Consider the following 18,395-nt stretch of genomic DNA (forward strand, 5'->3'; position numbering starts at 1 on the left):
TCCCCATACTCTCCCTCCTCGCCCCTTGCTTCGTGCCCCTCCGTCTCCTGCCCATATGGGGGTCACGTGACCTGGATCAAGCTACTTGACCAGGCATCCCAGAGTAGCCAGTGGACTTTAGAGGCTAAATTAACCTCCCGTGTTCCTGTGCGGTTGGCGCTCCACTACTGCATATCTGCTCTAGCAGGCTGCTGAGCAGCATGGTAAATCAGCAACTACCTTTATTACAACTCCTTTCCTGCTACTAAACACTCAGCTGAACCATAACATAGCTACCCTGACTTCATCCTGCCACTAACGAATAGCACTAGCTTTATCTAGTACTGTTTAGCACCAGATAATGCACAGCTTTTGGGTTACCTTTAAATCCATATACCATCTCCATCCTTCACGCTGTGATACCAATTGAATCCATAGCATAGCTAGTCATTCTTTTTCTGTTGTCCATTCATTCCTCTTCTTTTGCCTGTTAAACCCATAGCTTATCTGCACGGTGTATTCCTGTGTCGTCTGTTGACTCCACAGCATAGCTGCAGCAATTATAGTGTGTTACCCGATGAATCCAATGCCTAGCTACACCAATTATTCTTGTGTTGCTTGTTGTATCTATAGCATGGCAGACTCAATTGCTCTTTAATACCTCTGAATTGCATAGCATAGTTACATCAAATATTCTTAATGTAACTGTTCCTTCGCGACCAGACAATGGAACTCACTTTTGCCAGCTTTAAGAGTGGAACAATCTTACTGACTGTTCAGGGGAACACCAAAGGCTTTACGGAAATCAAGCTCCTGCTTCTCCCCCTGACTTTTTCCCCTCCTCTTAATTACTTGCATAACTGGATGTAACATGCCTATGGGTTTAGCACGCTTTATAAATGAATACAATAAATACATTAATGAATTACCTGTTGAATCCATCGCATAACTACTTCAGCTACACTGTGATAGCAATTGCATTCACAGATTACCTATGTCAACTGTGTATTAACTGTATAATCTATAGGATGGCTATCTCAATCTTTAAGTTTACCTGTTGAATCCATATCATGCTTGTTGAATCTATGATAAATCTACTTTAATTGTAGTTTGATACCTGTTGAATCCATACAATACTAAATCAATTGCACTGTGATACTGACAAATCCAAAGCATAGTTACATCAACCTTTGATGCATCCAAAGCATAGTTACATCAAATACACACTGATACCAATTGAACCCAAGTACAACGCAGATCAATTGCTTTAGTACACCAGTTACATTCATAGGAAAGCTGCATCCTTTTCAATTGTGAGCAGCGGGCTACTGATTGGATTGAATTGTTTCTTTCTGAAAGACAGTTATCTGTGTGCTGGGAAAATGCAACCTTTCAATCAGTCCCCATTACTTCTGGTGTCCCACAGGGGGTGTGCCTCTCGCACACATTGTTCAATCTCTATGTCAGACCTCTCAGTGACATGTTAGACTTCCTTGGGTTTTCCTTTATAAACTATGCTGATTCTGGAGATCAGTGGGGATCATGACTAGACACAGGGAACCTGAATTCCTTCTATGGGGACATTGAGCAATGGATGACAAGAAATTGTCTCTTTCTGAATGGAGCAAAAATGGAACTATTACTATTTGGCAGGCCATTGGCAATAGCTAAACTAGTACAGGAGTATAAGTGGTTCAAGCTAAAGCACTGCACCATCTCGTGGTGGACAAAGTAAAGACTCTTGCGGTGTGATTTAATGTATCCATTAGTGCTGAAAAAGTCAGACAATGTTTCTAACAATTGTCAATATTATCTGAATTTCCTGAGGAACATCAAGCCTTTCATCACTGAAGCAAATTGCTCCACAATTGCACGTGCAATAATCCTTTCATGTTTGGATTATTGCAATGCGTTACTAAGGGGGGCTAGCAAGAAATGTATGAAGCAACTTCATACACTCCAGAACAATGCTGTGCACATTGTTAAAGGAATTTCAAGATGGCAACATGTCACTCGGGGAAGACAATCATTACATTGGCTCCCCATTCCCACATTGATCCACTTTAAGATAGCCTCTCTGGTACATAAGTGTTCATATGGTAGGGCTTGGGCCTATCTGGAAGCGCACCTTTCATTGTATAAACATAAACGTGACATGAGGTCAGCCAATATCGCACTGATTAAAGTCATGAAGTTTTACAAGACCTAGGGAGCGCCTTCCTGGTATTGGCAGCAAATGTCTGGAATTCATTGCCCTCTACCCTATGTCAAAAGCAAAACATTAGTTCCTTTCACCATGCCTTGAAGACTAGACTTTGCTCATAATGTCTCCCCTCTATCCATTTCTCTTGGTCCTTTGAGTGACTATAATTTCATAGTTCCATAATCTGATGGTATTAGTTTGACATGTCCCGTACTATATGTGAGGTATTTTGTGTTTATGTGCGCCCAGATGCCTGAGGGTTACATAGCGCTATATAAGTAAGTAGATAAATAATTCTAAAATCCAAATAACTGATCCCTTAGCAATTTTGAAATTAATTACCTAGTCCTACCATTGAAATTCATAGCTCTCCAAGGCCAATTTTTCATTGTGTCATTAACTGCGTAAAGTCCACTACTAGATCAATTACACTGTGTTGCCAGCTATACATGCATAACTGCGGTAGATCAACTCTAATAAACTGCAAGCAAAATCAACAGCATTACAAGATCAACCGCAGTGCAACACCAGGTTTTTCTATAGCACCGCTTGAGACTCTTCTCTTGGTAACATAATCAATGCCTTGTTCAGATCTCCGGAGCTGGTGCATGAGCTGAACAAATGTATCATAGCTAAACCTCCACAATGAACAATTACCCACACTCAAACAAACTGTGCCTTTCTGTTTCTTCCACTTACACCCACACCATCAAGCATGCACTCCACATAATAAACACCACAATGTGCCAAGAAACTACAAAATCAATAAAATCTGAGAGGAAAGGAAACAGAAAGTGATTTAAGCCACTGTAACAACACCTTGTGGCTCATCTTCGAGATTCTAGAAGTCTTCTGATTGCATCCTAAAACACTCTTAACGATCTTCATATACATATTCTTTCTGCATTATACACCTGAATACTTTGTCTATGAGGAAATAACCGGTGACTGGAGAGAAGCTACTAAAGGAGGAACATAGCATAAATGTAACCCAACAACCCCACTCTCATTATAAAGCTACAGCCATCTATAAAACAACAATGGCAAGAGGTCTTGATCAATACAGCCTTTCATCACAAGACACTCTTTAACAGACACAACAATCACAAAAGGATGCCAAGGTGAATACCCTGACGTCAGGAACAATCTACTCAGCATTCTCAACTCTTAAAGCCCTACCCAAGAGCCCAGGAAACAAATGAAAACAACAACGATCCTACCACAGACTAACCTCCCACGGACATTAGCTGTCATAACATGGTGGTCAACAGACATCTTCTAATCAGTGCATAATCATTATCCAGACACTCGCCTGATATATTTGGCCTCTCAGTAGGCTAACTAGATCGACTTTTATCACAGAAACCTGGTTATCTCATGACCATTCGTCAGTAATCCCTGAAAGTATTCTAGCAGGATTCTAGATCACATGTGCAAACAGACCCAACTAAAAAGGTGGAGGGAGAGCACTAGTCAGCAGAGATTCTAGCAAAGTCATAACCCCTTATGTTGATGACATCTGGGAGTGTGAGTCGATCATACTTACCTGCTCTCCCTCTCGCACCTCTTCACTAAACTACACCTCAGAAACAGATCCCTTTACAATAGTTCATAATACAGTCTTGTGGATTCAGCCATCAACCAATCCATAGACCACCAAAATCTGACTATTCTTGTTGACTAACATCTGCCTCAAGAAAGAAGATAATCCCATCACAAAATCCTTTGTAGCTAACATTGCTGCACTACATCTCAAACAATTTGCAAAATGATGTACGCACATAGCTGGCCATCCCATTGATGGCACTTTTTTTAATGAAAACTTGTTCACAGTCTGCTCCCTTGGGTAGATAATTTATCCATTTAATTCACAGGTTTCACAGAAGCACGCAGAACCATCCATAGGTCTGTGACAATGTCCAGACCAAGGATGGTTGTGCTTAACAACACATTCTTAGAAATAATGTAATCAAACAAACCAACCATCACATCTTACACATTGACAATCACCCTGGAGGGACAACCCCACAGCCTTCATAACTGGATTCACTCAACTTTAGATGAGCTGCCATCGAAAAAACAGATTTCAAGTACATCCAGAAGAAGAATATTTAGAAATGGTACAAACTAAAATTACACTTCCTGAAGGAAAACGATCAAAAACTCAAGAACATTTGGAGGTAACACAACTTGCAACCAGACAGACTTGACTATCATCAACAGCTATGTTCCTACAGGAAGACATCATCAAAAACAATACAGTGCACTGATCCGGATGCATTGAATTAGCACAAAACATACCAAAGGAAATCTTGAAGATAATTAAAGAATTAAAAAACCCAGCAACATTCAACAGAACCACAATCCCAACAAGAATGATATGACCAAATGTCCATGCCCTGATCTGAAAACATACAATGCATCCAAGAATAGCTGGATAATAAATGTCAAAACCTTTGTTACCCCTCCAAGGGACACCGCCTATGAAATCAACCTTCCTATTGATAACCACCTTCCACCCCTTCTACTTAATATCTCACGACTATTGACTCCTGTAACCCTGACAGATATTTGCCCCTAACCTATTTAAAATCTTCATGAATCATGTGCAAGTGACACCTGATTTCTTCTAATTCCTCAATAACTCAATCACCACTTGAAGCATCCCTCCACTGCTAAAATCAGCTTTTGTCATACCACGCCACAAAAAACAGACCTAAATGACAGTGTAAAGTATTGCCCGATTTCAAACACTGACTTCATCATAAGAATACAGAAATATCACATTTGTTCAACTCCAGGAGTTCATTGAAACAAGAAACCTGTTCCATGCGGCACATCATAGCTTTAGACAAATATGAGGCATATAATAAACCTTTTTTTTTTTTAAATATTTTATTGATTTTATATTTTAGAAAACCAAACAACACACAACACAATACAACTGTTAATTACTTACAGAAACACAAAAGAAAATACGAAAAAAACTCCCCCCACCCCCCATCAAGCCAGAGCCGGCTCCCTTGTATCCTCAGTCGGGGCACCGTCAGGTGGAGCATTGTCCGTATGCCCGTCATCCGAATTCTCAGATTCGTCCAAACCCTGTTGTGGGTTGGTCATAGAGGCCACCAATTGTCGCCAGGCCAGCAAGGGCCCTATCTTCACCTCGCCCCCTCTAGTGACCGCGTCAAACCATACCACGGATTCCGCCTCAGCCCACCTCACAAGGTCCGCCCACCTTAGTTCCACTCTCGGCCTGCTGGCCGATTTCCAGTTCATGGCAATCCTGCGTTTGGCCAGAACATATGCCAGGTCCCTCATCTTGCTCAGGTGCCTAAAGTGTCTGGGCCCGGGGAAGATCCCAAGCATACACGACCAGGCCGATCTCACGTCCAACACCACTCCCCCACCTGCAAGCTTCATCTTGACCTCCTCCCAAAATCTATACACTTCCGGGCAGGCCCAAAACATGTGCAGCAACCCTGCGTCCACAACCCCACACCTGGGGCATTTTTGAGTGATCGAGCCTCCAAACCGTGCGATCTTCTGGGGAGTCAGGTAGGCCCTGTGAGTAATGTAGAACTGGAGTTGTTGGAGCCGTGCATTTCGGGACACCTTTTTATGATACCCCAGGACCCTCTTCCACTGACCCTCCGTCATGAGTCCACCCATCTCCTCCTCCCATTGATGCCTCAGTTGGAGCAACTCTTTCCCAGCCTTCGCTCTAAGGAGTTCGTATATCCGTGATATTTCATGCCCGCCCTCTGAGACATCATACATAGTTTCAAGGGTGGCATCAGGGTCATCTGCCAGTGCCGTCACCGGCCATCTCTCTCTTACTCGTTTCACTAGCCTGGCATAGGTGATGTACTGGCCTCTATGCACCCCCGTCTCATCCTGCAACTTTTGGAAGTCCAACGCCTCCCCCTCCTGCCATATGTCCCCGAGCGTGGCCAGGCCCACCGGCTCCCAGTGCCTACGGACAGACTGAAGCAGTTGGGAGTCGTTTTCGCACAGGGCCACAAGCGGGACCTGCCGAGATAGCGGTTCTGACTCCCCCATCAATTTCCACGTTCTGTGCCAGACCTCCCATCCCAACCTCAATAGCCGCCCTCTTCCCGTCAATTTATTCCTTGGTAGCCACACCACCTCTCTCAGGAAGTATGGGGCCGCATCCTCCCGCAGCAACCTAGATTCCGCCGAATCTTCATCAGACAACCACCTAGCTACATACAACAGCTGCCCCGCCAGATAATATAGTTCGAAGTTGGGCAAGCCTATACCCCCCTTCTCGTGCGGGTTCTGGAGCTTCCACAGGGCCACCCTATTCCTGGAGTTACCCCACACGAAGCCCCTACACATACTATGAAGTCGCCCAAATAGGCTCTTAGGGATCAAATACGGGACGTTCACGAAGAAATGCAGGAGTCTGGGAAGGACCACCATTTTCAGCAAAGCCGCCCTCCCCATCATGGACAGGGGCAATCTGGACCAGAATGCCATGCTGTTCCTGACCCCCTCTATGGCTCTCTCTGTGTTATGCTTGTGTACCGCCTCAGTCCGGTGGTAAATATTTACCCCCAGGTACCTAAACGTGTTGGTCCGCCATGGTATTGGCAACACAGGCAGCCTCTCTAGCGGGACATCCCTGTACCCGCCCAGAGGGAACAGGCTAGACTTCCTGGGGTTCACTGATATGCCCGAGAGGACAGCGTAATGATCCAGTACCTCCAGTACGTACTGCAGGTTCTCCTCCGGGTAGCGCAAGTAAAGCAGCATATCGTCCGCATACAGAGATATTAAGTGACTGCCGCTGGCGGTGTTAATGCCCACCTCTCCGTATTGTTGCCGCAGGCATATCGCCAGCGGCTCCAGCGAGAGTATATAGAACATGGGTGACCAAGGGCATCCCTGCCTGGTCCCCCTGCTAAGTTGCCAGGCATCCGAGACTGTGGCCCCTGTCTTGACCCTCGCCACCGGGCTGCTATATAACAACTGGACCCATCTGATATACCCAGGGCCCACGCCATATCCCTGCAGGGCCGCTTTCAGCCAAGGCCATCTCACTGAATCGAAGGCCTTGACCGCATCCAGCGGCATTACCGCCATCTCGCCCATGTCGTCCTTAGTATGGTCGATAACATGGTGCAGCCTCCTATGGTTATCAGTGATATTCCTGCCTGGGACATATCCCGTTTGATCCGGGTGGATCAGCTTGCCGATCACCTTCTTCAACCTGTTGGCCAGCACCGCCGTGAGTATTTTGCTGTCCTGGTTTAGCATGGACAGAGGTCTATAAGATCCACACTCAACAGCCGGCTTGCCTGGTTTCAGTAATGGGACAATCATGGCCTCACGGAGGGACAACGGGAGTTCTCCCTGTTCGTATGCCTCGTTAAACAAGGCCAGCAGTGGCTGGAGCAGCTCCTGCGCGTACACCTTGTAAAACTCACTAGGCAGTCCATCCGTTCCAGGTGCCTTACACGTGGGGAGGCCCCGGATCACCACCTCCAGCTCGTCTGAAGTGATAGGGGCGTCCAGTTCCTCCCGCTCCAGGTCGTCTAGGGTGGGCAGACCAATGTCTTCGAGTGTGTTCAGGATGTCCTGACTCCTGTCATCCCCAGTGTCCTCATACAAACGTTTGTAGAACCTGAGGAATTCCTCGTTCACCCCGTCCTGAGTGTTGCGAAGACAGCCCTCCTCACCACAGATCTCATGAATAACCACCTGGGGGGACTCGCTCTTGTACAGCCATGCCAGCAGTCTGCCTGGCTTGTCGCCCCCCGCGTGCAGCCTCTCGGTGTATTTCCTATGGTTCAATCTGCATAGTCGATCCCAAAGAGCACTGCACGCCACCTGAAGGTCCCTCGCCCTAGTCTTGTCCTCCTGAGTGGCGTTCTCGAGACGAGCTAGGCTCTCCAGTTCCCTTTCGGTGTCCCGAAGCTCCCTCTCGATACCCCCTTGAAGTCCTTTGGATTTAGAGATGGCCACTCCGCGCACCACCACCTTAAAGGCCTCCCACAGAGTTCCCACAGAGCGCACGCTACCCGTGTTTATCTCAAAGTATTCCCCGATGGCAACCCTCAGGTCCTCCCGGAATCCCTCATCCTGCAGTGCCTCCGACCGAAGCCTCCATGTGGGGACCCGAGGCCTAGGGGGTTGGTGTCGCCACTCTACCACCAGGGGCGAATGGTCCGACAATACTCGGGCCTTGTATTCTGCCCCTACCATTTCACCCGCTATCTCGGCAGTTCCAAACACATAATCCAATCTCGTGTGTAAATCATATGGCGCCGCATAGTGCGAATACTGCCTATCTGTGGGGTGGAGTTTCCTCTACACATCTACCAGTCCCAGGTCTCCCAGCAATGTCCCGAGCGCCTTGGCCGCCGGCGACATTTTCCCTTTGGTATCAGCGGACCGGTCAATTTTGGGATCCAAGACGCAGTTGAAGTCCCCACCCCACACCATCGCACCCCCTACCATGGGGCCTAGTTTGACATAGAGGGATCTAAAATAGGCTGCAGTATCATGATTGGGGGCATACAGGTTGAGGATGTGTACTTCCCTGTTCTCCAGGAGTCCTGTTATCGCCACCATTCTGCCCTCCGGGTCCACTATCGAGTCAAGCACCCGGAACGGCACGTGCGGCGCCATCCAGGTGATAACCCCTCTAGCATACGCCGAGTACGTGGCACCCACCACATTGCCCTTCCATTTCCTCTTGACCACCAATTTCTCCCTAGTGAGGTGGGTCTCTTGTAGCAGGGCTATATCTATCCGCATCCTCTTCAGGTATAGCATTACCGTGTTCCGCTTGAGGTAGCTATTGAGGCCTCGGACATTCCAGGTAGCTATGCGAAGATTATCCGATGCCATCAGTTCGGTCTATACTCAGCCCCGCCCTCCCCACAATGCTCCCTTGGTCTAACTCTCCGCCGGCTCTTCCGTCCTTGATCCCCGTCCCCCCTCCCTGTTTCCCAACTACACACCACAGCAAACAACCCATCCCACCCCAACAAAAGCCCAGCTCCATCCCTGGATCTCAGGCCCACCCGCGTCTGGTCTTATCCCGTATTCAAGGAATAGGACCCTGCGGGGCGTCGCCGATCTAACAGCGACCTGACTAACTAGATATTTTACTACTGGGGACAAAGGAAGCCTCTCGGAGCCCCCAACCAAGTAACCACGGGTAGGCACGCCCAATGGGCCAGCCAGTCAGCGCCACATCACACGCACCATATGCCGTATAAATGACTATATTCAAGTCCCAATGTCTCGGCCCCATTGCCCTAGGCGACCCAGCTGTAAGCTACTTATCTTCCGTAGTCTCCTCCTGGATGCCCGGTTCTTGAGGACTGCCCAGCGCGTCCAGCCAGTCCATTGCTTCAGTCGGTGTTTCAAAGAACAGGGATCTGTTTCTGTAAAAAAATTTGGCCGGGTAGAGTAGCATGTAGCGATGGCCAGCTTCACGCAGTCTCCTTTTCACCGCCCCGAAGTGCATCCGACTCCGCTGTACTTGTAGCGTGTAGTCAGGGTAGGCCGTGATCTTGGCCGATCCTCTGTCAATCGTTCCCCCTTTTCGAAAGAATTCAAGAATCTTTTCGCGATCTCGGTAGTTCAGAATTTTCACGATCACTGGCCGCGGGGGGGCCCCAGGGGGCGGCCTCCTGGTTAGGGCCCTATGCGCCCTCTCGACTGCAAACCCCTGGGTCAGCACCCCGCCGGTAATCTCCTGCAAAAGCATGGATTCCACAAACTCTGTGGGGTCTGGTCCTTCCGTTCCTTCAGGTAGGCCCACAATGCGAATATTGTTGTGCCTGGCACGTCCCTCCGCCTGCTCCGCTCTGTCCTCCAGGTTGCCCACCCATTGCACAAGGGCGTGTAGTTCCCTCTTGTGAGCAGCGCAGTCTGCCGTGTTCGTGGCCGTCTCCTTCTCAATGGTCCCCGTGCGCTCCGAGATCGCCCTCACATCCAGTCTTAGCAGATTCACCTCCTCCTGGACGGCACCGATCTTAAGGTTTAAGCCTTCCTGCAGCCCTTTCATGGCAAGGCCCAACTTGGTCTCCCATGACACTTTTAAGTCCGCAATCGCCGCCAGCACCTCCTGTATCGTGCCCGGCGACTCTGCGACCGTCACGGGGGTCTCTTTGTTCTTGCCTCCTTCCGCCCAGGAGGGGGACTTGGCGTAAGCCTCCATCGTGGGCTGTTTGGCCTTGGGTTTCACACCTCTCGTGGTCATACTGTTGTATGAGTCGGGCGGGGGCCCGTCCCGCCAGGCGCCGAAGGGGAATCACGCCACTCAATGCGCAAAGCCTGGCCCACCACACCATAGGGCATCCAACACGCCCCAAGCACCCCAACTCCCGGGCCCACGGTCCCGTCGTCACAGCTACATCCATTCGGCCCTCCAGCTCGCCGGGCCACCGTGCGTCCTAGGCGGTGCTCACGTGTACTAGTCCCCAAGCGAAGGGACCCGTGGGTCCTGCACTCGTGATCGCGACGCTGACTTCACGGTCCTCGGTGTTCGCAAAGTGTCGCCGCCATTTTGTCTTGTCCGCCTACTCAGGGATCATCCTAGTCAATCAAATTTATTTCGGTTCCCGGGTCTCCTAGACATCACAAACTTTCAGCGGGTGTAGTGGTGGCATTCCCACACCTGGACATCGATTTCCAGCGTCGGCCGGCCCCCGTGGACGCACCTTTCCATCAGGATCAAAACAGGATCAACAGAGCTCCTCCAGAGTGCGACCCTTTACATGGCCGTCCAAGCCACGCCCCCTGCATATAATAAACCTTGTGCTCAATATGGGATATGCAAAAGAACAACATGGATGACAACTAATCCTCCTAGACTTTGCATCAACTTATATTACCACTAGCCACATATTCTTTTGAAGAGGATGTAAGACATTGATATAACAGGAGGGGCCCTGTGCTGTATTTCCTCCTTCCTCACCAACACAATACAAACCACTGTTATGGCCCTTTACAGATCACATGTGTGGTGTCTATACTGCAGAGTACCCCACAGTTGACATTGACACCCTTTCCTGTTCAACATCTACATGACACCCCTTCTAAAACTCATCAGCCTAATCTGCTAAATCTTTGCGGATGACATCCAAACTGTCTACAATCTGGTAAACAAACTTTCAACCAGTCCTTCGGATCTAAGAAGATGTCACAAACATGTGGACTCATGGATGGCAAAACACAGACTAAACCTCCACACTTCCAAAACAGAACGTGTACTTTTTAGTTGGGCCCATGCTCAGTATGATCATCCACGTTAAGGAGACCTATTGGATGAAATGATATGACATTTCTTACTGTCACAACTGTTAGTTTCTTTGAAATCCTATCAGCAAGAAGATAGACAAGCTATGGGATCTTCTCTTCACAATTCCTTTTCTGTGAATGAAGTCTTAACCTCTGGAATTTCATTGTGGCTTAGCCTTCAAATCAAATGTTCTTGTTTCCCATCTTTCACAAGATGTCATCTTATCCTTTACATTGGCTGAAACTATTTGACACCAAGACGACGTACCCTATTTATGAGGAGAACATTGTCCTATTCCATAGATAATGTGATCGATTTTGTACCGTTGGTTCAGCAAGGAAAATAATAGGCTTCAGCAGTTCCCATAAGAAGATGTATGTTGGATAATATGACTTTGGCTAGATGCTTGGAAGATATTCCTTTACTTGCAGTTATTCAGGGAGGATATACTGAAGAGAGGGAAGGGCAATTTCCTGGGTGGAGGTTCAATGAGTTACTTTTGGTGTGGTATGTAAACTGCTAATATGATCAGTTTCACATGCCTTATTCAAAAACTACTTCATGTTACTGATTCAAATTCCTGAAGGCTTAAGATTGGAATGCTACATTTGATTTCGCCAAACATTTTCTTGTTTTGTCCAATCGAACATCAATACAATTCACTGCTGGGTCTGTTGGTTAACATTCATCTGCGATTTTAGCTTTGGCACACCACAAAAGTAATGACAGGGATATGTGATGGGGCATGGAGTTAATGTCTGCTCTGTGCATTACTAATAATTGTTATTCGTAGTCCTTCTCTTTCGCATCACAGTGCTTAACCCCACCTCGCCCTACATTAAAATAAATTACTTTGGTCCTTGAAACATGGATTTATTGGAAAAGTGTTGTGTGCTCAGCGGTAGATTATGGAGATCTGGGCTGGGGTGAACAAAATGGGGAACATTAAGTTACAAGAGCTAGTGTTTGGAAAGGAGGCACTTATTCAAAACATATGCACTTTGATGATGCAGACCAGAATAGGATTGATGATATATTTATGTATTTATTGTTTGCTTGTTAGGCACTTATACAATAAGAACATACTGTTTCTGAGCACCCACAGAGCAGGGAGAAACAATGGTGGGAAATACATTCCAGCACAATATTTATGAGCATAGGGGGGAAGACGGACCTACTAACCCTTGTGAGTATTCCAAATGTGCAAGTGCAGAAAGGAAGAAGGAAGAGGGGCTAAGTGCTGGGTAGTCTGTGTTTGTGGGTGAGACATAGACATAGTGCCAGGAATGTTGAGTACTACATGGCATGCGCCGCTGGTGGTGTACATGCAAGCCTCCAGAGCGGAGGGTGTGGGAGGTCAAGGCCCTGAGCATGCATAATGGCCAAGGACACTGATTCAGCAACTGTGGGATTAGCAGAGAAGATAAGGAGGGAGGAGGAAAAGAGGACAGTCTTTAGGAGCTTCCTGAGTTTGAGTAGATACTGCTCAATGCGCAGGAGAGGAGGAGGCTATTGCAAAGGCAGGAGCCCGCTGAGGTAATTGAGTGACACGCAGCCCTCTATTTAGCAAAATGCTTTATACACAAAGACGAACAAAGTGGTCTAGAGGAGAGTATTTTGTGAGATAAAGTTAAATATAGTGTGGTTCTCGGACCCAGACCGCCTTGTGGATGATGTAGAGGGATTTGAATTTAATCTGTGCCGTAAATGGGAGCCAGTGAAGACTTTTTAGTGCAGGAGAGATGCGGTCCCTGGGCTTAAGACCGAGGATAAGTCTTGCTGCCCTATTCTAGATAAGCTGGAGGGGTTTCAGATTGGAAGAAGGAAGATTCAGGATGAGGCTGTACAGTAGTCACGTCTAGAGAGAACCAGTGCTTCAGTCACATTGAGCCTCTGAGGGAAGGTGAGAAAAGGTAAAATTATTTTGAGAAGGAAGAGCTGATATTTGGACTTCTTGGCAATGTTCTGAGTGTAAGTGAGGAAGGAGAGATTGGAGTTACAGATGACTCCAAGGTTTCTGGCTTCAGTTTAAGGCGCAGGGGGAGAGCCCCAGGAGGAAGGGCAGAATGAGGGGAAGAAGGAGGGATCAGGGGTTCCATTGGGAAGAATCTCAGTTTTATATGCGTTACGGCAGAGCTCATTGGAGGCGCACCAGGATTGGATGGAAGATAGGCAGTCAGGGGTGATGGAGGTTGCAAGAGGGTGCAATGATGATTGGCAGTAAATAATCCATCCATTTCTTTCATGGAGGAAAGTGACTACCAATGACAAACAATCGTTATATCATTTAGGGAGGGACTAGAACCAACACGTATTGCACTAAAAGCATGGACAAAGTGAAGTAATTTAAAATATGTCAATGGCAAAGAAATGTCAAATGCCTGCCTTCACAAGAGGCATATTTTTCAATACAGCTTGTGGCTAGTTTATTTCCATTTTACTAATATCTTCAATTTGATATTTCACTGTAAATGTTGGTAATACATGTGTGATAAATGTGTTGAAGTCAAATTTTCCTTCATGGATTTGCCAGAACATAGATTAACTTTCTTACTGCCCTGTCCTTTGGATACTTATGTCAACCTGGAGTTCTAGCTGCAATGAAAAAGAACATGTTCTCGTGTCCCTTTAACTGAACTACCTGATGTCTGAACATACCTTTACTTTGCTCAGCTCTTTTTGTTAAGCAAGTCTTCAGGGTATGAACTTGTAGATCTGAAAAGAAGGACTGAGTTTACACCTTACTAAATACAACCTTACAATATGGTGCATTAGAACCCTGGATGGCTGAGCCAGCCAATCAGGTGACTAGGAACGCAGGCTGACACGACCAGTGAAATCCCATGTTCTATGCCACCTGACGGCCAGCTGCCCCGCCCGCCATCTTCCGCCCACCAACACTGCTTTTTCTATTTAACCCCCCCATTTGACTTACCTGTTAGCTGCTCTCGTCCCCGCTACGGCTGCCATGGACATGGAAGAGGGTCTCCATACTGAGCCCTGCCTTCTTATTCCATGGTGGCCATGCTGGTACAGTATTTTCTCTCTGTGAACGGGATGCTGCGATACGTCCCATGCAAGGAAAGAAAATACTTTCCATTTAAAAAATAAAAACATTAGCACCTGGGTAGCATGCTACACGGGTGCTAATGGTGATATGCCCCTCGGTGGCTGGGCCCATGCTGTGGGTAATGGCACACCACTCTCGTTAAGGGAGCCTCGCTTAGCCCTTAACTTGGGTGGCGGGCCGTTATCCACTGGGTGGGCCTGCCACCTTGAGGCATATCACCTTAATATTCTTGAGTGTCCTTCATCAACTTTCTTCAACCAACCTCCCGCTTCATTGAAATGGGTCATTTTTTCACAAAAGTGGTGGGTGGGAGAGCTGAGATTAGAAATCAGTCTCCTATGTCCAACAGTGACAGTTTACCTTCAAGAACAAATACTCAAGTTGAGAAAATACAAATATAACCATAACAATTGAAGAACTTGTGAAAATATGCAAACATACCAGGCTCCCCATTCTTTCTTTGCATTGCTCCTATTTTTACATATCTTCTTGGTTCATCTGATTTCTGTACTGTCTCTCTTTTTCGTTGCATGTCCTGACTTTCAGTATCTTCCTGACTCTATCCTGTAGGCTCTGCAGAAAATCTCCAGACTCTTTCTGGGCACCTCCAAACCAGACCAGTCAGCGCTCTACCAGTTGTTAAAGAAGAAGATGAGATGGCTCTCCAAGGCACCTAGGGACCAACATCTTTCCCCGCTGCATCTTTCACCTCTGCTTCCCTTGGCCTCCTGGGAGAGTCTCTGCTCTGTGAACTTTCTATTTCATTTGTCTATTGTTGAACTATTTTCTTTCTGTAACTTACCTCTCCTACTGTCCTTTCTTACCTCAATGTTTCTAATACATTCCCAGTCAGCTAACATATTCCTTTACTAAAACTAAAGGGTCACTTATGAACTCAATGACATTTGCTTAATGGCGAATCCCATAGGTCAAAGTGTATTTTCTTTGAATTTCTCCAATTTGGGAACAATTAGTCCACTGAATTTTGTGTTATGTTAGAATTACCTCATGGAACACTATGTTTATTTTACTCTTGCCATGAATGAGACCAGAAGACAAATTGGAAATCTTAGTTTTCCTCAATGGAGCTGGGTATGTAGATAATACATTACTTATGTATTGACTTTCATTCAAGCCAAAGGAAAATGAATGGCGGACTCCACCATTAATGAGTATTATTATCACAATAACCTTTACCTTTGACTACAAAATACTAAAAATACTAATAATAATAGTAACAACAATAATAACAAAAAGTATAATAATATCAATAATGATATTTATTATCAGTAGCAGTATATAATGTTTGAGGCTTTTTTATTGTATATTTACTCTTTATGGAACACATATTATTATTATTAGTATAATTAATAATACTAATAATACTAATACTACGAATAATAATATTGCTCGGTTATTATTTATATTGCTAATATTACTATTCTATTTATTAATTCAATTTCGACAAAATATGACATTTAAAAAGCTATTACCATTATACACCTACACACCTGCAAGATATTTGTTTGAATGAACAGTTTGGAATTGAATACACCAACTCCTTACAATTTAGAAATGTAGCTTTTACTGCCAGAGGAGGTGAAAAAGTGTTGACAAATATTGTACTCCTTACTGGCATATGTGAGCCAGCGATCACACTAAATCGTTCTTTTGGTTCATTCTCTCGCAGGAATGTTTTACTAAGGGGTGGGTTGATATATAGAGCTGAGCAAATGTGCCATTTCTGTCTGATTTTTAAAATTCCAATTAATATTAAAGGTGTTATTACCCATGGTTCTAGGATCTTTCATCTGTCATCAGAAAGTTCCGTCACATTAAGTTGGAATCCCGTAGAGCTGAGCACCACACATGTTTACATTATTTCCCCATCCCCCCAAGGGCCTCCTTGCAACTCCAATGCGATCCTTCAGACCAGTGTCCCAATAATATTGTTACCAAACGTTGAAGTGTGCTGTAAATATGTATGTTTCTATGTGATGAAAAACCCAATTAAATCATGGTATAACTTTGCATAGTTTTGCCATTTGTCATCCTTCTCACAAGCATATATAATGCTTTCTGACTCTGAAGCTAGGCGTTGATCCACATTCACAGCTTCTCGTCCTGGTGCAATCTGGCTGTGGGTCTGAAATTAATAAGCCATGCTGCCACATAATTGATTTATTTACAACCAAGGTCTTCATTTCCTTTTGTATAACAGTGCTGGTGCTTCCGTGTGCCCATTCCCTATAGGACTCTATGGGAATGGGGATTAACGAAATTGCCGGTGTCTGACTTCCCTGCCGCCAGACTTGGAATAGCCCGGTGGCACCGGGAAGTCAGCCGGCGGTCATTTTTTATGGGTCCGGCGGGAACCCGCCAGTCGCACCTGCACGGTTACTGCTGGACACGTACCAAGGCCCAATGTATATGTCTACATCTACATGCGTATTGTGGTGTAGTTGTAAAGTTGTCAGTCTCCAATAATGGCAAGTGGAGTGAAATAACTAGAGTAAGGTGTGTGGATGGCAAATTGATGGTTTCTTGAGATGTTAGTTTGAAATTGAAATTGACACAGAACAAAAGGCAGAAGAAAACTGAAGAACAATAAATGCATTAACAGGTAAGCAATTCCCGAAATGGTGGAGCTTTCAACATTCAGGTAATGCCAGACACACTCTCTACCCGAAAGGAGGATGCAGCGAAATCTAAGCACAACAAAATATGAGTAGAAAAAGTACAACTGGAAAACGTGGCTCAACCTTTTCCCAAAATGTCACCAAGGAGGAGGGATCAAGTGGAATACTAACATTTTGTTTATGCAATGTTGCTTACTGTTAAGTGCAAGCAGAATTTGTGTGTAATTGTGAAAAGGCTTTGAACTATGTTTTTTAAACCATGCATTTAACAAAACATATATGCTAGAATAACACATTAACCTTCCATTAGCATGAGGAATGGCTGCATCACATCATGTACATAGTGACTCTACAGTCATGACCGCACCGAGCTGTTAGTAACCAATTAAATGATTGGTAGATGATGGCAGGTGCTGTAGGGTCGGAATTTATTTAGACTTTGATCGCCCAGAAAATAAATACAATGTGAATTTAAACATTAGGGGCAATGCGGAGACATCGTTTTATTGTGGCAACAGTAAAACATCTAGAATCTTTGCTTTATACACCGTTATAACATGTCACAAGTGGGGTGCAAGAGAACAAACATCGGCGGTTCAGAATACTGGTCAAACATATTAGCTGTAGTGGGTCTTTTTCACTGCAGGGGATCCATCTGACAGCTAACAAACATGCGATGATTTTACCAAACCAGATTCCTGCATATTCATTAGGAGAAATTATTTTACAATATGTACCTTCGAAATGCACAGATCCTTTTAGTACCTTCAAAGTTGGCATATTTTGTAGGCAATATTTGATATCTTGTTGTTGGATAAAAACAGAAGACAGGGGCTATATAGCTTGATTGCACCAATAGATCCAGAACTGCACCAATAGTTCCAGAACTTCGGTGTAAGTTGGAGATCGCATCATATAAATGTTGAACACATTACCATTCCTGTTCTGTTGAATATTATAGACAAGGAACATTTCAGGACCCCATTGTTCAACAAGCTGTGGATAGCTGCAACCCCTGCGCACAAAAGGAAAGTCCTCTCTGTCTTTGAGTTGATTTCAATCAAAATTACACATGGTACATATTTCCCACAACATATTCAAACTTGCAAGTGAGCTGAAACCATTGTATTGTATTGTATTGTATTGTTTTGTATTGTGTCATACAAATTCAAGACAGACTAAGCAGTTTAGAACGTAATATTCACAGTCTCTACCAGAAAG

The 18,395-nt window shown here is 45.4% G+C and overlaps 1 protein-coding gene across 1 annotated transcript in view; it reads left to right on the forward strand.

Annotated features, from left to right (window-relative positions):
- The window catches only part of TMIE (transmembrane inner ear), a 658,893-nt gene extending 642,327 nt beyond the window's left edge, over positions 1-16,566 (forward strand). The window contains exon 4 of the mRNA XM_069647090.1: positions 15,106-16,566. Within this exon, the coding sequence (XP_069503191.1) occupies positions 15,106-15,212 (107 nt within the window). The 3' untranslated portion in view covers positions 15,213-16,566. The remainder of the gene's footprint in view (positions 1-15,105) is intronic.
- Positions 16,567-18,395: the final 1,829 nt, after the last annotated feature.

Source organism: Ambystoma mexicanum, chromosome 2q (assembly GCF_040938575.1).
Source record: "Ambystoma mexicanum isolate Mex_15411 chromosome 2q, UKY_AmexF1_1, whole genome shotgun sequence".
Classification (NCBI taxonomy): Eukaryota; Metazoa; Chordata; class Amphibia; order Caudata; family Ambystomatidae; genus Ambystoma; species Ambystoma mexicanum.